The sequence below is a fragment of the Protopterus annectens genome, chromosome 3.part0, assembly GCF_019279795.1.
Source record: "Protopterus annectens isolate FY-2018-M chromosome 3.part0, PAN1.0, whole genome shotgun sequence".
Taxonomy (NCBI): domain Eukaryota; kingdom Metazoa; phylum Chordata; order Ceratodontiformes; family Protopteridae; genus Protopterus; species Protopterus annectens.
The window spans coordinates 1,153,200,411-1,153,224,475 of NC_056731.1; the positions used below are offsets into that span (position 1 = coordinate 1,153,200,411).

The window sequence follows — 24,065 nt, forward strand, 5'->3', positions numbered from 1 at the left end:
GGAATATGAAACTTCAGTAAGTATCAAAGGGTCTATATTAGAACATTGAAGTTTATGAACTTCGAATGTTCTAATATCGACACCTAATAAGTGAATGCTGAAAACAGAGAAGTTTTAGATAACCAAATTCTTTCCTAGGGAAAGAATTTGTTTGTCCGTTCCTGTCGCTTCGCTATTCTCAGCTCTGCACTGGAAAGTTACGGTCAGGTTCAGGTAAGTGTGCGATTGTGTGGATGTGAGGGTTAGGGTGGGATAGCTGAGTTAGGGTTAGGGTGCAGGTCAGGTAAGTGTGCGAAAGTGTGGATGTGAGGGTTAGAGTGGGATAGGTGAGTTAGGGTTAGGGCGTGGGTGAATTGTGTGCGATAATGACGGATCTTAGGGTTAGGGTTTGGGTTAAGGTAAGTGGGTAGATAGTGGTGTATGTACAGTTTAGTGTAGGTTTAGATGTAAGATTTTAGGTGTATGTGTGTGGATTGCTGTTTGTTTGGTGTGTTTGTGTTGTGTGTATGTGTTTTGGAACAGCAAATTTTTTCCCTAGGAAAAAATTCGATGTTCTAAATTTTTGGTCTTATCGGTTTTCGGTTAGTAGGTGTCGATATTAGAACATTCCAAGTTCTGAAACTTTGATGTTCTAATATAAACCCATATCAAAGAGATATATTGTAATGTGTAATGTTTTAACAGTGAAGTACTGTTTCTAAAAGAATGTTGAGGATAGTTTTTTACAATTTAAACATGCAGTCATGAAGCTTGGAATGGTATGTTTGCCATTTTGTTCTATGTAGTGCGATCTCAGAGTTGATATATTTAGCAGGGGGCATGAGGGGTGCAGCTCCCCCACATGGGGGGGGCAATGGGACTCGCTCCCCTGCTTATAGTTGGAGAAGTGTAATATGGTTTGTTTTTTTATTTGTTTGTGTATATAGTTGGGCTGGCATATATTAAACGTTGGTTTCTATGTATTTTCAATGTTATGGGATTCAATTTTTTGAATTTTCAGTGTTTTGCATTTTCAAGATTTTGGTCTCAGTGTTTTGAATTTCAGTGTTATGGTCTTTCAGTCTTCTAAAGTGAATTCATATATAGGTATATGTGTGTGTGTGTGTGTGTGTGTGTGTGTGTGTGTGTGTGTGTGTGTGTGTGTGTGTGTGTGTGTGTGTGTGTGTGTGTATGCGTGCGCGTGATTATGTGTGTGTGTATATATATATATATATATATATATATATATATATATATATATATATATATGCATTTTCATTATAGATACCAAAGCTTATAAACAAAAAAATGAATGAAGCCTTATCTATTAAAGACCACTACAAAATTGTCACTCTGGACAAAGTCACATTTAGTTTTAACAATACTGACAAGTGTTTACTGGACATGTTTAAAGAGGGCTTAATCTCAGAATGGGAACTTGACTTCATGACAGTTGATTCCTCTACTATAGGGAGAATGTTTGGTATTCCCAAAGGCCACAAAATCCTCAAGATCCACCTTTAAGACAGATTGTAGCCTGCAAGAAAACCAAAACTGAATACATTTAAGCACTTCTTGATTTTTTCCTGAACCCATTAGTGGAATGCTCTCATTTTTACCTGAAAGATTCTTGGGAATTTTGAAATGACATGTTTAATTTCCCTACTCTTGCAGGAGATTGTACTCTGGTCAGCTTAGATATAGTGGCTCTTTACACTAGCATTGCCCATCAAAAGGGTATGGGATTTGTTTCTGACTACCTTGGTAAACAGACAGGCATACCTTCCCAAAGAATTAAGGCTTACATAGTCTTAATTTAACTAGTTATGGAGAATATTTTTTTTCTCTTTGAACAGAATTTATCAGCAGCTACAAGAGTTAGCAATGGGAGGGCTAAAATGGCACCTGCATATGCTAACCTAGTACTTAGTGCATGGGAAGCTAATACTTTAACTCATCTGGAAGGGTTCCAGTTTGTTAGTCTGTAGAAAAGGTTTATTGACAACATCTTTTTTCTTTGGATGTGAGCTCCCAATAAACTTGACTCCTTTCTAGTTAAACTTAATGACAGCATTGAATTCCTGGAGTTTACTCTCTCTCTCTCGTAAGGGAGATAAAGTAGATTTTCTTGACATTTTCTTGCATTCAACCCCATCTTCAGGGAATTTGTCTCTTCCATTTATATGAAGAAAATCTTTCATAACTATTACCTTAACTTTTCAAGCCAGCACCCTAATTTTATGAAAAGAAATATAGTTAAAGGTCAATTTGCTTGTCTTAGTAGGATTGTTAGTGACGGCACTTTATTTCTTCAAGAATGTTGCTACCTAATGAAGCTTTTCACAGAAAAACAGTACCCTGAAGAGATTGTTTTTAGCTGTTTTAAAGATGTGGCAGCTTGCAGATACACCAAGCACCCCCCCATCCTCAGATATGGGTTCAGCAGTGGAAAGGGCAACTCATCCAGTGATTGTACAAGGATTCCCCTCTCCATTTCTTTAGACTCTGAAAGTATCAGGAACATTATCATGAAAAATTGGGGAATCATTAAAAGCAGTCAGGAATCAGTTAATGCACTTGGGACTAGCCCATCTTTTTCACACAAGAAAACCTGATCAATAAAGTCCCTGTTTGAGTCTAATCCCACACAAGGAATTTTGCCCAGGAGTGGTTCCCCAGGTATGTTTACCTGTGGAAGATGTGTTTGTTGTCAGCACATTGCTAATGGTGAGGTGAGAAATTTATTTTGAAACCACTTTCTTACTTATTTCCAGCTCTTTGATCATTTTGATTGTAACTCCACTAACATAGTATACATTGGAGTTTGCTCTATTTGTGATGCCTTTCATATGGGAAAGACCAGTAAAAGACTCAGTGACAGGATTAAAGAGCATTATTAAGCTATAAGAAAAGGGACTGTAAAAATGTTTTGGCTAAACTTAATAAATTTAACCCCAAGTGCTCCATATTCAGTTCAAATTTATTGTTGTTGAAAAAGTTTCCACTTTATTTAGTGAGTGCAATCCATTACTTGAAGTCAGGGAACTTAAATGGCAAGTTAGACTTAGAGCTGACCCCCCCCCCCAGCTTGAACGGTTTGTTTTTTCAATATTTCTAATGAAGTCCAATGTTAAAAAATGTAGAAAGTGATCAAATCTTAAAGTATTTCAGTTGTTAATTCCAGAACAGTTTCTTCTATTATTAAAAAAGGTCTTTTAAGTTTTTATATATATATATATATATATATATATATATATATATATATATATATGTATGGGTCTACTTCTGTTTGTTGAAAATGCATTTTTTTGGATAAAAGAAGTACGAACCCACTTCAGTGAAAGTGGACTTAACTGAAAGTCCACTTTCGCAAACACTTCACCGAACCGGGAAACAAAACAGACAAACTCTGCAAGCATACTTTCCCGATTCACTGAAGCACAGTACAGTGGGGATAAGGAAATATACCCATTTCCCCACTGTAGTGCGATCTCGGAGTTAGTATATATAAGTACGAGGGGGGGTGTGGGGGCCACAGAGTTTGTCTGTTTTGTTTCCTGGTTCTGTGAACCTGTGTTCGCGAAAGTGCACTTTCGGTTAAGTGCACTTTTGCTGAAGTGGATTTGTAATTCTGTTATTCGAAAAACATGTTTTTGATGAACAGAAGTAGACTCATATACGTATCTACTATATCTATATCTATATATTTATATATGTATGTATATCTGTGTGTATGTATATATATATATATATATATATATATATATATATATATGTGTGTGTGTGTGTGTGTGTGTGTATGTATATCTATATATATATCTATATATATATATATATATATATATATATATATATATATGTATGTATGTATATATATCTGTATATATGTGTGTGTGTGTGTGAGTGTATGTCTATATATAGGTATGTATTCCTGTGTGTGTGTGTGCATATATATGTATGTGTGCGTGTATGTATGTATATCTGTGTGTGCGCATGTGTTTATATGCACGTGTATTGAATCTTGTAATCCTCTCTGGTACTGTATTAAAACTGACTTGTGCTGACTGAGAATCAGATTTTGGATGCCAACTCACTCAACAAAGAAGACTGCCTTCTTAGCCAACAAATGTAAAACAGAGAGACACCACTCATGTCAACATCTTCCTTTTTCAGGGCACTTTGCCATGGCTGCCCTTCCTTTCCACTGGAGATTGCATAAGCAGTGATAGCTCCCAAACCCTTCAACCCTACAATGTAAATGTAAACCTTCTGCAGGTTTATCCAGTCCTTCGGAGCCAATTATTTCATTCATCCACTATTATTTTCATTACTGGGTCACTGCAGTCAGATGGTTGCCTAACATAGCTTAGTTTAAACTACGCATAACATAACAATCAAAGGGGCATTCCTGTTGGATTTACCTGCTCAGCTGCATAATCCTTGATGCGACCAAAATGATCTGCTTTTGCGAATTTAAATGAAACATCAAGCTGTGTAATGGCATGCGACAGCATACATTTTCCCAGGATAGAAACTCGAGCACAAATGCAGGTCAACAAAGGACTCCCCCCATCATGGTGAAATCTATCCTGCACGTACATAGAGAGCAGAGCCTGCCCTTCCCATTGCTAGTGGCACTGCATTGTTAGTAGTGTTTTTTTTTTTAACTGTGAAGCCAAAGTTAAAGAAAAGGTCTGCCTCTGTAACCTGCCATAGATGCTGGCACCTCTCCTGATGCACTGTAGCATTGACAGGCAAATATACCACCTGCTGTGCTAGTACAACTAAAAGTGGGGGGGGGGTGACAACCCTTCTTCGTGGGAAACTCGCAACCCGCAAAATGGCCACTCAATCTCTTCAAGCAACCATAGCTCTGGGAAAAACTCCTCCACTCTCCCATGCACTGCTGCCACCAAATGAGAAGGAGAAAACAAACTTGTCCTCCCCCTTTCCTCCTCACCACAGGGCAAAAGAGCACTGTGCATCCAAACAAACTGCCACTGATCCTCGCCACTGGCCGGACCATAAGAACAAGACCAAACTCGCCAATGTGAACCACATCCCCCCAAACAAGCCACCAAACTCCAAGCACAGAACACCCAAACAAAGATCAAGCAGCGTATTACATAGAAGGAATGAAGAGATGAAATGGACCACAGGCGAGGCAAGGCAGCAGTGCAAAGAAAAGACACAGAACGTTAAAGAAGAAAGATGAAGAGCCAGCTAGAAAGTGCAGAGACAGAAAAACAGCCCCAGAAAGCTGTCCTCCAAATGGCACAAACACCAAAACATTAATGCAAGAACTTACAGAATGCTCACCAATGCCAGTTGGGGGGGGGGTGGAGTGGACACCCAGGGCCATGTCCATCACCCTCACGACCAGCCAAGTCAGACCCATTGCACAGTGGCTCCCTGGGGCACTTCCCACCCCGCCCCCAGAAATGAGCCACAACAGCAATCATCCCCAGCCCTCCAGAACCACCCATTCCCCAAGAAATCCATTGAACACTTCCATCAGAGAACCACCTGTCCACATCCTAAGTGGGATACCACCAAGCCTCTGTGACTCACTGCACCAAACACAACAGAAGGTGACCTCCTGGAAAGAGCAGGTGGAAACCAAAGCCTTCAGGGCACACCATGGCAGGACCATGAACCATGGCTAAAAGCAGCTCCAGAAAGTTGGCAAACTCACAGAGGCTCCCACAGGGCACATCTCCCCCATCCACAGTGACACAAACCAGATGCCAACCAATTTGAAAGAATGCAGGAGGACCCAAAAAAGGAGACCCACTGGAATAGGCAGGAACAAAATGAACATTTCACTTTGCCAAATTTTACACCAAACTTTACACCAAATGAATACATTTCATCTACCATTGGTTGCCACTCCACCTCATCTTGTCTGCTCTCCAATGAGTCAAGGAACAACAGCATGGCACCACACAGCCAGACACACAAACACCAGAGGCAAGGGACAATGGCCTGGCACCCCACAACCGACGACACAAATACCATAGTCAATGGACAATGTCATGGCACCCCATAACCAACAACACAAGCACCAGTGTCAGGGAACAGTGATATAGATGCATTTTAGCTGTCTTCAGAATCTTTCATTTATTCACTTTCATTATATACTTAAGCAGTTGGAGACAATCACAGCCAGCAAGAGAAGTGAGGCAAAAAGCCAGTCTTCGATAGAATGACAGTATAATACAAGGCACATAACAAATATACAGCATAAATACTTATAAGTACTCTGAAACCTTTATTTCTCTATCCACTTTACTGAGAACTTGACAGTAGTGATTTGCCAGCAATGATTATTATATTACCATATCCCATCCTGGTCCCCCCCCCAACAAACACACATCACCTAGAGGCCTGTGAGTGGGCACAACTCCACGACGGAGACTTGTAGCATAACGGGATGAGGAAAAAAAGTCTTCTATCATCCTAGCCTTGAAAACGCTAAGCCATTGTATGTTACAGCTTGCAAGTACTACACTAATATCTGCAATCTTTTTTTTTTTTTAAACAACATTATACCGCACATGCGCGTAACCTCCTCCCTTCATGAAAATGCCCATCGGAGCTCCCAAATCACCACTAAAAGAAGCAGAAGGGGCACCCACATATTTATTTATCCATAACTGCCTTCAAAACTGTAGACCAACACATGACTGCAATTCCTTCAAGGTAAAACAGCTACCAAGTTTTTTGGTGAACAATAGGTTTTAAGCTTGTTTCTCAAACCTATAAGTCTATGAAACTTCATGTTGCACACGCTTGTGACATTTTACTCTTCAATACAGTGCTGTGATGTTATGTTAACAAATGAAGTCAGCAATGGAAAATTAGATATATTGCAAATATTTTGTTTAAAATTTATAACAGAAGCATGACTCTTTTGTAGGCTGTAGACATTTATAGCAACACGAGTAGGAAATAATTTTTGATTCTTATTATATGGTTACAAAACATAGCATCTGGGAAATTATAATTACGTCATATTGTGGTCATTATCTTCACTTCAGGTTTAACTCCCTCTCATGGGGTCTCACCCAGAATAACATAAAGTTTGCTGTGACTAACTGCTTAAATGAAAAAAAAAATACCTTGTAATATGATTATCAGTATTACTTAGTAAACCACCAAAAATACATAATAAATAAATAAAGAATAAATAAACATACTACTATTAAATGTGTGTGCTTTGTACCTTCTTTTCCAGTCTGTCAATCAGCTTCTGAAGTCTGTTTATCTGGATCATCCACTGGTTGTCTTCATCATGGAATCCTATGAGAAGCAACAAAATAACACCAAACGTACATAAAATTAATATTAAATAAGCTATAGATTCTATACAGCAGTTGATAGCAATACCAGTCCTTTGGTTACATCATGGACAAAGTGCCAGTTACACTTTACATGTCTATCAGAAAAGGAAATGCATTTTGTCATGTTACAACACTCAAAGGTCATGGGGACTGAGCTCCTGACACATTAACGGATTCCTATGATTTCACTTTACATAAACATTACCATATAATAGGAAAAGAGAATAAAAACAAAGACAGTCCCAGTATCCTGCAGACTTGTATTAAATTGCATAACTAATTGTTTATTCCAAGATTTGTAGAGGATAAAATAAGTCACCAAAAAATTTAGAAAAGAAGTATCATACCTGACATATTAACAGACGAGCACTTCCTAAGGGTCCTGCACTTACTGCCATTGTAATAGGTAACTGTAATATTTAATTAAATAGCTGATATTATCAGAACAAATGAAGTGGTGGATGACAGAGACATTCTTCACTGGTGCGCGTCTACCTGGCAACTGCTTTGCTAGTGATACCTATTGTTTTTTGTAACTGGTGTGAACAAGTTAGTTCCTATTTCAGTTTTCTGTCACAACACCCTGACGACTACAAACTCCATTACAGTAAATCCTATTCTTCTGATATTTTATATATATATATATATATATATATATATATATATATAGTGGATATAAAAATGCCAGGTTTTTGTGATATAAAAAATGAGACCACAATAAATCATTTCAAAACTTTTCCCAGCTTTAATGTGACCTATAACCTGTAAAATTCAATTGAAAAACAAATTTGTTAGGGACAAAAATATACAAAATAAAAACCTACAATAAACTGTTTGTATAAGTGTGCACCTTTTGATTTAATTTACAGCATTCAGTCTTCTTGCCATCAATTAAAGAGACTCTGATTAACCCCAAATAAAGTTCAGCTGTCCTAGTAGGATTCTCCTGACATTTACTCAGTTGCCTGCTACAGCAAAAGCCATGGTTCGCAGACAGCTTACAAAGAATCAAAGGGATCTCATTGTTGAAAGGTATCAGTCGGGAGTAGGGTACAAACAAATTTCCACAGCATTGAATATACCATGGAACACAGTGAAGATGATCATCAAAAAGTGGAGAAAATGGGGGCGGAGCCTAGATGACAAACAGATAAGCAGCATTTTTTAGAGCTCCACAAAACAGTACTAGAAAACAGGGAAAAAATATATTCATTAACCAGAAATAGAAAACATATTCAGGAACTTAAGGACTACAACTCTACCAAATTTCAAGAAATATTATTGAGTTTTTCCTGTCAAAATATTCTGGAGAACAACACAGTTGTTTGGTAGTGGCCAGTTTAAAGAATTCTCACTCAGAAACCACTCTGAAGAAGGAGATACAACTGATGTCTTCCACATTACATGAACTGTCGTTAAAAATAAATAGATTTGCTGATAATTTGGAAAGTTTCAAGGAAAACTGCCAAAAGCAAACAGATGTACTAAAATAAATACTGCAGCAACAACAAAGTAAATTACTTGATATGGAGACATCACTAAATGACATAGATGGAAGACTCAAAGAAGAGGAAAATCAGACAGAATTCTTACTTCAGCAAAATAACTGGCTACTTAATAAAGTGGATGATTTAGAGAATAGGGAGAGGAGAACTAATATAATAATATTTGGCCTTTCAGAAAAGACTGAGGGAGAAGACATCTTCACCTTTTTGAATTCCTTGCTTCTTGAAGTGCTTGATTTAAAAGAGGGATTATCAAATGGAATAGAAAGAGCTCACAGAGCCATAGGAAAATCTATATTCTCTTCACCTAATGCACCACCAAGATCAATTGTGGTAAAGTTCCTGTCCTTCTTGGATAAAGTGCTCATTTTAAAAACAGCCTGGAGAAAAAGTCCCATAACATATAAACAGTTAGATCACATTTGACAATGATTATTCTGCAAAAGTGTTAGAAACAAGGAAAAAAAACTTGGCCATTAGTGAAACTTCTCAAACAAAATAAAATAAAAGCGCAGATGGTATATCCTGCTAGAATCAGAATTTTCTATTCAAATGACTTGAGAACCTTTAACAACACTGAAGAAGCTTCTGCCTTCATCAAGAATAATAATATCATCACAATTCCTGAAGAAATGGACTGGACTGTTTCCACCAACTTGAAAAGATCTCCAGAAAAAAACACTTGGTTTGATGTAAGGAAAAATAAACAAATAACTGATTCTAAAACTACACAGTCCTCCAAATCTCTCAAAGAATCAACAAAGATATAAACGTCTGGACTTTACTTCAAAATGTATGTATTTTATCTATTATTTTATATTCTGAGACATTTACACTTTTTCTTAAACTTATACTTTATGCAACATACTCATCACAAGTCTAGTGGTTGTGTCTGATAATGTTAAAATTGTTTTATAACTTAGAGTGACCTCTAAAATATAGTTACATCTCATTCATATGCAGTGAGGAAAACCAGATTCAAATGTTATCTTTCACTTAAGTATAATTAGTTATATGTAAAGGAAGAACAGAGACAACATGTACACAAATGTTTTTTTCTCATCTTCCTTTTTATTAATAGTATATTTAGTTCACCTCATTGTTGCATAATAGGAACTGAAAAATTTTAATCATAGTTTCTGTGGCTTAGTGCCTTCACTACATTTCAAATTCCCATTTTCAAAGTAACATAAATATCCATATTTTTAAATGTGGAAAAAACAGAGTCACTATAAACAGAGTTCCATTACTGGGTTCTGACAATGCAGTTATTTGAAACATTCTCGTGCACTAGTTAGAGCTTCCCTTGTCTGCTATGAAAGGCTTAAGGTGGAAATCGTCAGTTAAGGATCTCCTGCTTGTCTGTTGTTAAGGTGGCGATATTTTACTTGAAGGCCTCACCTTGCGTTTCTCGTTGAAGTGGGCGTGTCGTGAATGATTGACGACCAGGTCTGCATATGTAATGAGCCACGATTGACATGGCATTCTAATCAGCCGTCGAGAAGTAAAATATCCCCATTAAATTTAGTATGAATTTTTTTACTGTTATTGTTTCGAAAATTTACAGAGTGCTTTGGAAAAATGTGTGGCTCATCTCTTCACGTTTGTTGCTATTATTCAAAATCCACAGCAGATAAAAAGAAATTATGTGTAAAACAGAGAAGTCTTCAACATCCAAAAACAGCAAAGGAACATGTTAAATTAAAGCTATTTAAATATGAAGCCCTTACTGCCAGTTTTAAAATGTAATGTCTGCAGTTTTAAGAAGTTCAGAAATGCTCCTGCTCCTAAGACTGTGGGGGGACCTTTGTTTTGTGCTGTGACAGCTACAGATGGCGAGACCTACCCTCCCTGTACTGTAAGCATTCCAGGATCTGGATGGGCAAGGCACAAATACCTACATGGCAGCCTCGAACCTGCGTCTGATTAAGCTATGGTCAGGTGTAGGTTTGTGTGGCACATAACTTTTAAAGTCTTAACTCGAAAATGACAGAAACAAAAACAAGTACTACTACTGACAGTAATAAAGGACACTTTTAAAGTATTTGCCTTCTTTACCGTGAATGCAAAAAAAAGATGTTTATTAGCCTGTACTTGCTGGACACCAGGTCTTCTCTGTAATGTCCAGCAATGTTTTCTGACTAATTATCATTGTTTTATGTCAAGATCACATTCACCTGAAGCAAAAAATCAGAGACATCCCAGAAAAGATGGATTTGATGCCATGGCATTAGTATGTCTTGGCAGATCATTTTGCTCTCCCAGAGTTGAGTCCCAAAAGACTGGGACAGCCTTGCAATAATGTTACTACAGAGTGAGATTTTTCACAGCGTGGGAATCTCAAAGGGCGGTTATTAAGGGGTAGAAAGGTGCTGCGCATACTGCCATAGTCCTTGCATCTGCTAAGATAGCTTCTGCGTTCTGCAACCTGTTGATGTAAGTGACTCATAGGCTGTATGGCATATTAACTGACTGATTAACTTGGCATCCACCCACCCTATGTATGTATGTATGTATGTATGTATGTATTATTTTTCAGTATGGACTAGTAGCATTGCATGTTCTAGTTTTAATTGTAGAATGTATGGCGATATTTTACTCAAACAACATAGCTATATAAACTATATTGGTTTATTGGACGTTATGGATATTAACACTAGATTCTACATACTAGAAACATATGCTAGTGTCGCTATTGAGGGAATGCATATTCATTAGTGCCTGATTACGAAATAGCATGGGGCCGGGTTTTGGGCTTGCTACTGCACATCTGCTGAGGCCCTCAAGTAAAATATCACCTTTAAGGTAGCGCTTGTAGTGTGATATCAGTTGCACAAGCAGTATATTTTAAGCTCATTTAACATTGTCTTTTGATTATTAAAATCTAAAAACCCTGACTTTTTTTAAATAAATAAAAATAATAGGTGTGAAATCAGTGACAGAGTAGCTGTTTTTCATGTAGGTAGCATAAAAAAAGAAGAATTTATAGTAACATTTAATAACATCCAATTGAAAAAGTAGTAGAAGCATTACAGACTACATTATTACACTTGAAGTAAACACAGTCCTTTCTTACTTCTGAATTATTCCTACCTAGGCTATAAGATACACTATACTATGGTGATCCAGTAAAATGACATGTCTGATAGTTTTGTAAGCATCTGTTACAGCATTGCAAATGTAAATAGGAAAATATGTGTGTGAGATGCACACATCAGCTGCAGTTGTGACATACTTTTGTGCACATAATAAGTAAAATTAAGATAGGTTTTAGACATATTATACTGATTACTTCATTAACCTGGTAACATAAATCATCTAATTTCAGAAGCCACAAAGGGATTACCTTGTACTTATAACTCCTGCTTATTTGAATATAATGTGCACATTGCTTTATTAGATACCATAGTAAACCCTGTACTGTGCAATGTTGTTATTTTCTTCTGCTCACACTGCCTAGACATGTTCAGTTGAATTGATTAAGTAGTAACCAAATAAATAGTGAATACAGTAAATAGCAAATTACTGATGACTACCCCTCACCCTTTAGTGCTTTCTAATCTTTAGTAAGTGGGGTTCAACTTTCAGTAAAGTGGCAAAGATTCTGGTAATTAGCCAAAATTCGTACACCAACATGCAATTAGTTGTTTAACTGCACTACTAAATTATGTGGGCATGTGTACTTATTTTCTATGATGAACAGTTGATTTATTCCCAGCAAAACTTTAAGCCATGGTTCTATAACTCATAAAACTGGCATCTCAGACAGGCTTGTAAGTGCCTGTTGTTGTATTGTGGGAGTTGCCTTAATGACAGGGAAGTACTGGGAAACCTATAGTAAAATTGCACATAAATTAGCATAATAAAGTAGTTTGGATGTCATTCATTCTATTAAGAATTGTTTGAATTACACATTTACAGACATAGGTTCCTAAGAAATGCAAATCCTAAATGATATTCTGTATGCTACACATCTGGTTAAGGCAGGGATTTATAACATAAACTACCTTTACTCCTTTAGACCTTAGTTGTATAGCTGACTATTATGCAGCTGATATTTTTACTGAATATTGACAACTGTTTAAATAATAAGGTTATTAGTTTCTTAGTGAGATGGTTGGTAAAATGAGTTCACCTTGGAATTTCATCTTTATTTCTTTAAAGTAAAGGGCTCATGAGTAAATTTCTTCATGGTCTGCTTTTGCTACTGCTTCAAGTAGTAAAATAAGACAGATTTGTAAATTGTAATTCTTGATGAGAAATTCAAATAGAACACTAATTAAATAGATATGAGATAAAGAGATTTCTTAAGGCACTGTTCAGCTTAATAGGTTTTGTATTTTTTAGAGTGTCATTACTTTTAACAATTTAATAACAAAGAAGGGAGCCTGCCTACTCTTGTGTCTTGCTGCATGACACAGTCTTTGATAAGCACTCTATTATAAAGGTTTTAAGGAACCATGGCTGTGCAGCACAGCTTCAGTAATGGTCTGTCTTGACTAGCATTTTGTTCAATATTCTGGGATGATATTCTCATAATATGAACTGATATTATAGCTATGCATTAGTATTAAGAAGTTTATATATTACCCACATGGCCACTTATCAGGGCAAATTGCTTCTGTTCATCATCAATGAGTGATCACTATGGTCTAATGTTGTCTTTCTTCATTTTTTCTTTTAATTTGTCACATCTACATTCATGGGTGAACATAAAATAAACTGAATCTGGTTATGCTTTCATTTGTCTCTAATTGAAAGCATGTGAGTGATACGTAGAGATTTATGATATGTATCGGTCACTCAAACATATTTACATTATCATCTCTAGTGAACACAACTCTAAGGGTTCATTCTATGGGCTACATAATTTTTGTAGTATGATTCAAGTGTTCTGAACAGACTTGTCCATATTTATCTTCACTTATTGATATATATCTACATCTACTTCACTCAGTTATAATATATTTTTAGTATGTAGGAGAGTGTTTATCTGACAAAATCATTAGTATATTGGTCATATCAGAATATTGGAGACTATTAATATGTATATATAATACTCTCAGGCTAAAGAGAACTAATGTTAAGCAACATTTACTGTGTTATAAATGAGATTTTACTTTATGAATGTTTAAGTAGTGCATGATAGGATGATTATATTCTGAAAAAGAAGTCTAATCTTATCAAAAATGAAATTGTATTACCAAATCAATACTCAGTTCCATACATTATGTTAATTCATTATTAATAGTTATATAGGGAAAATATACATCCCATAGGAGGAAGAAAGAAAATGGGTACTTTTAAATGTGGAAGTTGCCATCAATGTGAATATATTATGAATAAAGGGGAAATCCATTTAGAAAGTAGAAATAGATGGATTAGTAGTAAGGGAAATTTTGGTTGTGACACAAAAGGATTAATTTACCTTGCAGTATGTCAAAAATGTAAATCATTTTATGTGGGTAAAACAGAGAGGGTTTTGAGGAGACGTATTTACGAACATCTTTATGAAATTTCTAAAGGTAAAAAAACAAATGCTTTATACAAGCATTCTAGGGATTGCGAAGGGTATAAATTTCTTTTTTTTTGTATTAGAACAGGTTAAGAAGGATATAAGAGGTGGTCCTTGGGAAGAATTGTTGGAATATAAGGAATTGTGCTGGCAGATAACCTTGGAAGCAGCAAAAACACCTGGTTTAAATGAATATATTTCACTTTTACCTTTGTTAAAATTAAGGGCTGCCAAAATGTAAAATTGTGTTGTGATGAATTATGCCAGTAGATGGCGCCATTATACGTGTATCCATTGATTCTTATGACAAGCATGAATTGGTATATAGTTACAACAGATATTTATATTTTAAATATTTTAGATATAGTGTAGAATTTAATAAGTCAAGGTTGAATATATTTAATTTTTAACATTTTAATATCATGACTTTTATTTAGGATGTAAAAAGTGAATTCCCTGCTATTTTATTTAGTTTTTACATGTGGTTGTAGTGACATCGTATAATATGTATTAATTAATATTAATGAGCCTATTAGATGAGCCTGATTTGTGTGTTCAAACGTTTTTTCATGATGTTCATTGGTCAATATGTTTTTTATTAAGTATTTAAGATGCAATTAGTGGGACTAATTGCTTATCTGATGAAGTCCAAGTTGTTTGTGGACGAAAACGCGTATTGTGCATCAACTGCGTTTATGTTTTTGTATACTGCTGGTGGAGCTGTTCCGTGAATTTTTATTAAATCGAGTGACTTTTTAACTGGTTGGAGTGTTCCCTCGTCTGCCTTCTGTGCTCTTTTGGTTTTTATATAGGGAAAATAATAACTAATATTGTTAAATCTCCAAGATAAGAGAAAAGGTGTACTGGAGCTTGAAAGGGGTTCGTTTTTTTTCTTTCTTTTTTCATGAGGGAAGTTATGGTAGGTAATCTGTTAGATTTCTTCTCACCTAGCAGATTGGAAGTGTATTTCACTTCATGTACATTAGAGGGTTTAAACAAATATTTATATACTTGTTGTTATACAAGTAATTTTGGCATTTTTCTTTTTTTTTTTATTGGCCTGAACTAAACTCTATTTTAAGTTATTGACCAAAATTAAAATATTGACTACAATGTGAATTAGTAGTTACACATTTTACATTTGGTATGGTATTACAAAATATAATACAAAACAAATATGATGTAAAGTTAAATACTGAGAACGGACGACTATTTTATCCTTAAACACTAACAGTTTAAACAATCCAAGGAAACAATCTAATTTATTTATTAAGATATATGAAATTAAATAAAGTACAAGTAGTATTTCTTCAACAGACTCACTTCAAACAAATGATACCTTTTGCTGGAATCCTAATGAATATATGATCTGATCTTATCTCACTCTTCATATAAGAAAAAGACTAGGGGAACTTTAATTTTATGGAAAAAAATGCCACTATGTCTCAAATCACTTACAAATATGAAGATAAAGAAGGACTCCTAGCCATAGTAATAGTAAAATATAACAATAGACTCTGGACATTAGTAAATATATATTGGTTTCCAGGTATTGGGGCTGGGACAATAAGAAAACACATGGATCTAATGACTAGAGTATAGAAAGGAAATTTGATGTTGGGAGGTGACATTAATTATATATTGGATAAATCAGAGACCACAAGCAAAAGAAATTTACGTGTAAGTTCTATAGGGAAGCTACTTAAGAAATGGGAAGAAAGTTTAAATCTAATTGGTACATTTAGTTATAAGGAGAACAATTCATTATTATTTTCACACCAAGACCACAGATTTGGGACACATACAAGAATTGATAAAATCTTCATATCTCAAATGCTAAATTAAAAAAATAATAACATTTTCCATAATACCTTGAACCGTTTCAGACCATAATTCATTAATTCTCAAAATACATACAGATTATAAGAAATGAATTTTTATGTCAAGAATTCCAGCTTCCGTTACAAAATTAAAACACTTTAAACCGTGGTTAGATTCAGAAGTACAATTCTTTTTAGATATAAACTACACTACTGAAATAAATGTAATTAATCTTTGGGATACCTTGAAAGCCTATCTAAATGGAAAATTGTTTTCATGGTATACAAACAAGCTAAAAGAGTGGAAATCAGAATTATGTAACATCCAAAAACAAATGACATATCTCACTATTAATTCATCTACTTACACACAAAATAATCATAGAAAAGCACTGGAAGACTTAAACAAAAGATAAAATGAAATCCTAACTCACAAAACTAATATAGCTGTAGAAAGGTTAAAACTTAGTTCCTATTTAGTATCACCCAAACATATGCCTAATTTAGCAATAAGATAAAAAAAAAACATTCAATTGAAAATAATATTACAAGTATTATATATGAAGGAAGGAAAAAAAAAACAAAAAGGCTTTGGATATAAATGATATGTTAAATGCATTTAAACATTATTTCTCTGACCATTATAATGATACTTCACATATAACTAATACATCAAACTTAGACCTGAAATTAGTAAAGGTAAAGGCGATACCAGAAAAGTTAAATTTAGACATTCAAAAACAAATATCTCTAAAAGAAATTACTCAAAAAATCAAGGAAAGTAAAAGTAATAAAACACTGGGAATTGGAATAATTAATGAATTGTATAAGATATTTCCATCTTCAGTAATATCATTGTTTCACAAAACTTTGAATGAAATTCTAGCACAAAACACAACCCCAATTTCATGGAGATACTCCTTAATTGCACCCATTATAAAAGAAAACAAAGACCCTTTACAGTGTAAATCTTATAGGCCAATATCTTTACCTAACAATGATTATAAAATCTTCATGTCAATATTAGTAGAATTAAAAAATCATTGACACACATAAATGAGGATCAAAGAGGATTCATTTATAAAAGACACACACATGACAATATACAAAGAATTCTAACACTCATAGATTTTCTAAACAGAAACAACCAAGAATCTCTAATAGTAGCTTTGGATATAGAAAAAGCCTTTGATTCATTAAGCTGGGATTTTCTTTTTAAGGCTTTAGAATTGTTTGAATTTCCTACTAATTTTATTATGCTAATAAAGAATATTTATAAAAACAATTTGGCTTATATAAAACTTGGGTTTGGGCCATTTACCTCGAAGGCTATTGAAATAACCAAAGGTACAAAGCAGGGATGTCCAATGTCTCCCATCCTGTTTGCCTTAGGAATTGAATTATTTGCATCATTAGTACATTACAACTGTAATATATCAGGCATAGATGTATATGGTCAACTCAATTCAAAAATTATGTTATTTGTTGACGATGTTTTACTCACATTATCTGTCTCGGAGAAATCAGTACAAAAACTAGATGAAATAGTAGAAAGGTTTTATCATATTTCCAGCCTTAGATTTAACAAGGGAAACTCTAATTATATACATTTGAATAAAAAGAGAGAATTTACCTTAACTACAAACTGTGTGATAGGAAAACAAGTTCCCATAATAAAATATTTAGGAATAACACTATGTGATAATTTGGAATCTACGTTAGCCATAAATTATAGCAACATAATTAATAAAATAGAAATGTTGATAGTAAGCTGGAATAAAATGTTCTTTAGATTTGAAGACAGATTACAAATAATAAAAATGACAATACTTCCAAAACTGAATTACATTGCACAGGCTATTCCTATAGTACCTAACAAGAAAATCTTGAAATAAATAAATAACATTCTATTAAACTTTCTTTTGAATCCAAAAAGAAATAGAATAGCCTATACACATCATATTAGATCTTGGGAAATGGGTGGAATTAAACTTCCAGATCTAGAATCATACATAATAGCTTCCATATTAAGCACTATCATTAATTAGATAGATCCTAATTATTCTTCAACATGGAAAACATTGCACACTATTATTTTTCTAAATGAAAATAAAATAATTAAAAATTGTATATTAAGTGAACAAATTAATATGATGTGGCACATACTGACTGTTAATATTCAATATAATATAACAAAACCAGCAAACTTAAATTATATAAATAATATTTACAATTTATTCAGAAGATTTATATATACTAACACAGATATTAAGATTTGGCTAGACTTGATAATACCCTTTAGCTCTACAATGAATTTCTTCAATAAAATTCGTAATGTTATTTTAACTAGATGGGAGGGGAAAAACTTCACTTGTTGGCAACATTGTATAGAGAATCAAGCAGTATTAGACATTCAACAAATTCAGAATAAATATGGCATTCCATCAGCAGATTTGTTGATACTACAAAGCATATTATCATATGTTAAGGATCTTAATAGTAAAATTATTAATTTTCCTTATAAAACTAGTCCAAATTTGATAAGTCTAATATCTGAAGTTATTTACGACAATTATAATTGGATGAATCTAATTTCAAAATTATATAAAATATTGATAACATATAAAACTAACCCTAATGCAAGATATTGGAATTTCATAGCAAAAGGATGTCACACTACTCTATCAATTGAGAGTAAAACAAATCTTTTATGTTCGGTTAACTTAGCATTTAATTTACAAGTATGGAAAATATTTGCATGGAAATATATTCACAGGGCATTAATTACACCTGATAAACTAGCCCAATTCAATTCACTTGATAAATCCATTTGTTGGAGATGTTCTTTAAACTGTAAAGCTGATTGGTCTCATATATTTTTTGATTGTATTAATATAAAAAATTCTGGGAAGAAATTACTATTTTTCTCCAAGCTACATTCACAGATACCTTTATTTTAACCAAATCTTTAGTCCTCTTCAATGTTAATGATACTATTGGAATGAATAAAAAAGATCTATACCTACTTTGGTCCATAATAGCTGTGGCAAGGAAATGTATAACTAGAAAGTGGAAGTCTTCACAAGAACCTACTCTGGAAGAATTCTTGAGACTGATGGAAGAAACAGCGACATTAGAAATCAAGGTGAAGGAATCGATGATTTCACCTAAAACATGAACAAATAATCCTTGGGAAAAAATGTTAACTCTTATTGAGAAATTAAAAATGAACCCTAAATAATTAATGTGTAACTTTATACTTTATTAATTGGATATTATAAATTTTTGTTACTAATTTCATATATTTTATTTTTTTCCCTCCTTTGTTCAGGTCAATTGTACATAGTGTATATAAAGGTTTATAATACTTATTTATTGATGATTGTATTGTTAAACATTATATTATATGGAAAATAAAAAATTATTTGAAAAAAAAGTGGAGAAAATATGGGACAACAGTGATGTTGCAAGAACTGGATGTCCCTCTAAAATTGCTGAAAAGACAAGATGAAAACTGGTCAGGGAGGCTGCCAAGAGACATACAACAACACGGAAGGAGCTGCAGGAATTTCTAGCAAGTACTGGTTGTGTACTACATGTGACAACAATCTCCCATATTCTCCATATGTCTGAGCTATGGGGTATGGTTGCAAGATGGAAGCCTTTTCTTACACAGAAAAACATCCAGGCCCGGCTGAAATTTGCAAAACAATACATCAAGTCTCCCAAAAGCATGTGGGAAAATGTGTTATGGTCTGATGAGACCAAAGATGAACTTTTTGGCCACAATTCCAAAAGGTACATTTGGCACAAAAACAGCACTTTGCATCATCAAAAGAACACCATCCCCACAGTGAAGTATGGTGGTGGCAGTATCATGCTTTGGGGTTGTTTTTCTTCAGCTGGAACTGGGGCTTTTGTCAAGCTGGAGGGAATTATGAACAGTTCCAAATACCAGTCACTTTTGGCCCAAAACCTTCATGCATCTGCTAGAAAACTGAAGATGAAGAGGAATTTCACCTTTCAACATGACAATGACCCCAAGCATACATCCAAATCAACAAAAGAATGGCTTCACCTGATGAAAATTAAAGTTTTGGAATGGCCCAGCCAAAGCTTAGACCTAAATCCAATAGAAAATCTGTGGGGTGACCTGAAGAGGGCTGTGCACAAGAGATGACCTCACAGTCTGACACATTTGGAGCAGTTTTGCAAGGAAGAGTGGGCAAATATTGCCAAGTCAAGATGTGTCATGCTTATAAACTCCTACCCAAGAAGACTGAATGCTGTAATTAAATCAAAATGTGCTTCAACAAAGTATTAGTTTAAGGGTGTACACACTTATGCAACCAGCATGTTGTATGTTTTTTATTTTTTATATTTTTTCCCCTAACAGATTTGTTTGTTTTTCAATTGAATTGTACAGGGTATAGGTCACATTAAAGGTGGGAAAGTTTTGAAATGATTTATTGTGGTCTCATTTTTTTATATCACAAAAACCTGGCATTTTAACAGGGGTGTGTAAAAATTTTATATTATATATATATATATATATATATATATATATATATATATATATATATATATGAACTTTGTAAATTTCTGTATGATGTACCTATGTAATTTGTTATTCAGTATTCTATTGTTAATTTACTATTACTTGAAGATTTTCTCCCCTGGCATCTGCTGTAAACGGGCTATTATCCCAGTTGGACCTCCATGGTAAACAAATGTTAAATAAATAAATATATATATATATTTGTACCCAAAGTTGACTGAAAGAATATTGACTGCATATGGTCGAAAACATGGAAGTCACACTTCACTATGTAAGAAACAGTCTTGGTGCATGCAATTTCTTATTTTTTAAAAGCAAAATAAAAGATTGTTTTTTGCAGGGGGGCAAGCCCCCCCTGCACCCCTCCATGTCGGGGTCTGTGCCGCACACCCCCTGATAATTATATATACTAACTCCGAGATCACACAAACAAGTAAGGGCACATTTTCCAATCTCTGTATTTGTGCAATTTTGCACACCTGTCAATCAGCTGCCTAGTCAACCACATGCAGTCATCTAGGCAGCTGTCAGCCTAATAATTATATATACTAACTCCGAGATCACACAAACAAGTAAGGGTAAATTTTCCAATCTCTGTATTTGTGCAATTTTGCACACCTGTCAATCAGCTGCCTAGTCAACCATATGCAGTCATCTAGGCAGCTGTCAGCCTAACACTCATTCACGATGACCAGCAGCAGCACAAGTACACACACACACACACACACACACACACACACACACACACACACACACACACACACACACACACACACACACACACGCACACACACACAGACACACACACACACACACACACGCATCCCCGTGACATTCATATTTATGAATATCTGTATATAAATAAATAGATTGCTGTATCCTAACTGTATCCTAATCCCTTGGGGCCATTTCTGGTTTCCTAATTTTGCTTATGAATGTCAGCAGCTCAGATGGTCATTATGAAAGGGATGTGTAATGTAACAGCATAAAGCATCTCCACTTTGCAGATCCATGTCAGTTTTCAGGTTCACAGCCATCAGTGGTCTTATTGTGCAGCAGTGTGGCAGTGGAACCATCTGTTGTCCTGCTCTTTGTTTTCTTCTTAAATGGATCCTGCCATTCTTGAAGTCAGTTCCTTAATTTGTATACATCCTGCTCACTAGACTTTCATCACATCAGCTTTAGTGATTAATTTTCAAAGCATCTACCCAGTTTACAAAAATGTTTTCCAGAAATAACATTCTTTAATGATAGCATTCACCATGGTTTGCACATAGTTATTTCAGTTAACTACTCATAAAGTGCAAAAATAACATACAGCCTTAAAAATAACAAAGAAGAGACATTTTGAATACAAAATTCTCCAGCAACAAAGCACATAGAGTAACTTAATATTTTACACTGGAGGATGACAATGAAAGGATAGAGCTAAGAGACTTGAATTGATGAGTTTCACTCACTAAAGAGAACGAGAGGGAGAGACAGAAAGAGGATGGTATCTTGAAACCATGAATTCTACCCAAATGCTAGTTGATGAAGTAGGCAACTGTTTGTGAAGAGACCAAAAGAAGACACTTAAGGTGACAGAGGGATATAGGTAACTGACTTTATTGAATGACTTTGCTTCATAAACAGGGACCCAGTATTGGAGCACTGATCAGACATATTGTTAATACCATTTATAGATTCAAAAAAGGCAGCAGTATTTTATTTTCTGAAATTTGATTTGTCTTATGTAGTGTATGTATACTTTTTCATTCATTCTTCCTTGCATTTTGATAACCAGGTAGATGGTCTGGTACAATGACCCTTTTCAGCCATGACCCAGGCTTCTACAGGGCAGCAAACAGCAAATGTTTAGAATAATAGTGTTATAAGAATTAAGAAAATTACATACAATATACCAAAGCTGAAAAACAATGCAATAATAGAGATTTGAAATACGTGTGCACTACTATGGATTTGTTAGTGTCAGGGCAAATTAGTAAGTTATTTGCAATATTTACAATACGGACTGAATGCAATTACTTCCACAGATTTGCCATGATTGGCTGAAGAAGTGAGAACAGTATGTGATTATGTGAAACATTGAAAAAAAACACCAAACCAACTCAACACAATTAATGTAAAACTTTAGAAAATGAAAACGTGCTAGAAGAGCTCAAAAATGACTACTAAAGCAGTTGTGTAACATTAAGCCCTTTCATTCGTTTAATGTCATGAACTAATGTTCTTACGTATGGGAACTTATGTGAAACATTGCAACACGTGGAACAAAACTGTACTTGTATTATACATATATAAGGTTTATGTTTTAAGAAGTGATAACAGTCATTGGTGTGGCTATTTGCAAAAATTGTGAGATTACCATATTTTATTAATATTCCATATACTATGTAAAGTATAGTTGTGTAATTAAAGTTACCATAACAGTATATGTTTAATAGATCACTGTTACAGTAGCCTATGCTGTATGGACTATAGTTTTGCCATAGGTATGATTACTTGTCAGCTTAGTTTCAGGACACCTTCTACACATGGAGCTTGAGGTAAACTGCATAAAAGCAGCAGTTAGGACAAAAAAAAAAACTTCAGAGCTTTGTTGCCTCAAGAAGGAATGCTAGAGTCCTAGCTAAGGAAGAAAAGCAAACCATATATATATATATATATATATATATATATATATATATATATATATATATATATATATATATATAAATAAGTAAAACAATAGAAAGAATGACATATATCCACATTCTGGCAATATGGCTCAAACATAACATTGACTACCATGTAAAGTTTTGTTTATACAACTATACTATGTCCTGCATTACATCACTGCCACAGTAGCCTAAACTGTAAAGGTAGATTACCAAAGTTTAGGATTATATAGTGAGGTAGAAGGAATTTAAGAAGTCAGGAAATAATCCTAGCAAAGCCTGTTCTGGACCAGCTTCTAATGCTTTGTGAAAGCATATACAAAGGACCAAGTTGCTGCTTCTAGAATACTTTTAAAGTTCACACCTTTCCAAAGAAGCAAAAGGCATCGTAGAGTTGACCTTAACCATGCCTGGAAGTGGCTTGTTATAGTGAGAATATCAGAAAGAAATAACATGAGACAACCATTTAGAATTTTTCTGCTTTGGCACTAGTTATCCTTTTTTTCTTACATTCACAGGAAGCAAATAGCTGATTGGTCTTTCTGAAGGATGTTGCTCTGTCCAAGTAGTATCTGAGCTGTCTGTGACCATCCAGAGCATGTTAGATTATCTATCCCCTGTTTTTAGGATCTGGAAGGAATACAGAGATTTTAGATTTGTTCAAGGTAAACCTTGAAACCACTTT

At 34.5% G+C, this 24,065-nt stretch overlaps 1 protein-coding gene across 1 annotated transcript in view; it reads right to left on the bottom strand.

Moving 5' to 3' along the window:
* The window catches only part of NECAB1 (N-terminal EF-hand calcium binding protein 1), a 2,535,085-nt gene that overhangs the window by 167,081 nt on the left and 2,343,939 nt on the right, over window positions 1-24,065 (bottom strand). The window contains exon 8 of the mRNA XM_044065383.1: window positions 7,205-7,281. Within this exon, the coding sequence (XP_043921318.1) occupies window positions 7,205-7,281 (77 nt within the window). The remainder of the gene's footprint in view (window positions 1-7,204; window positions 7,282-24,065) is intronic.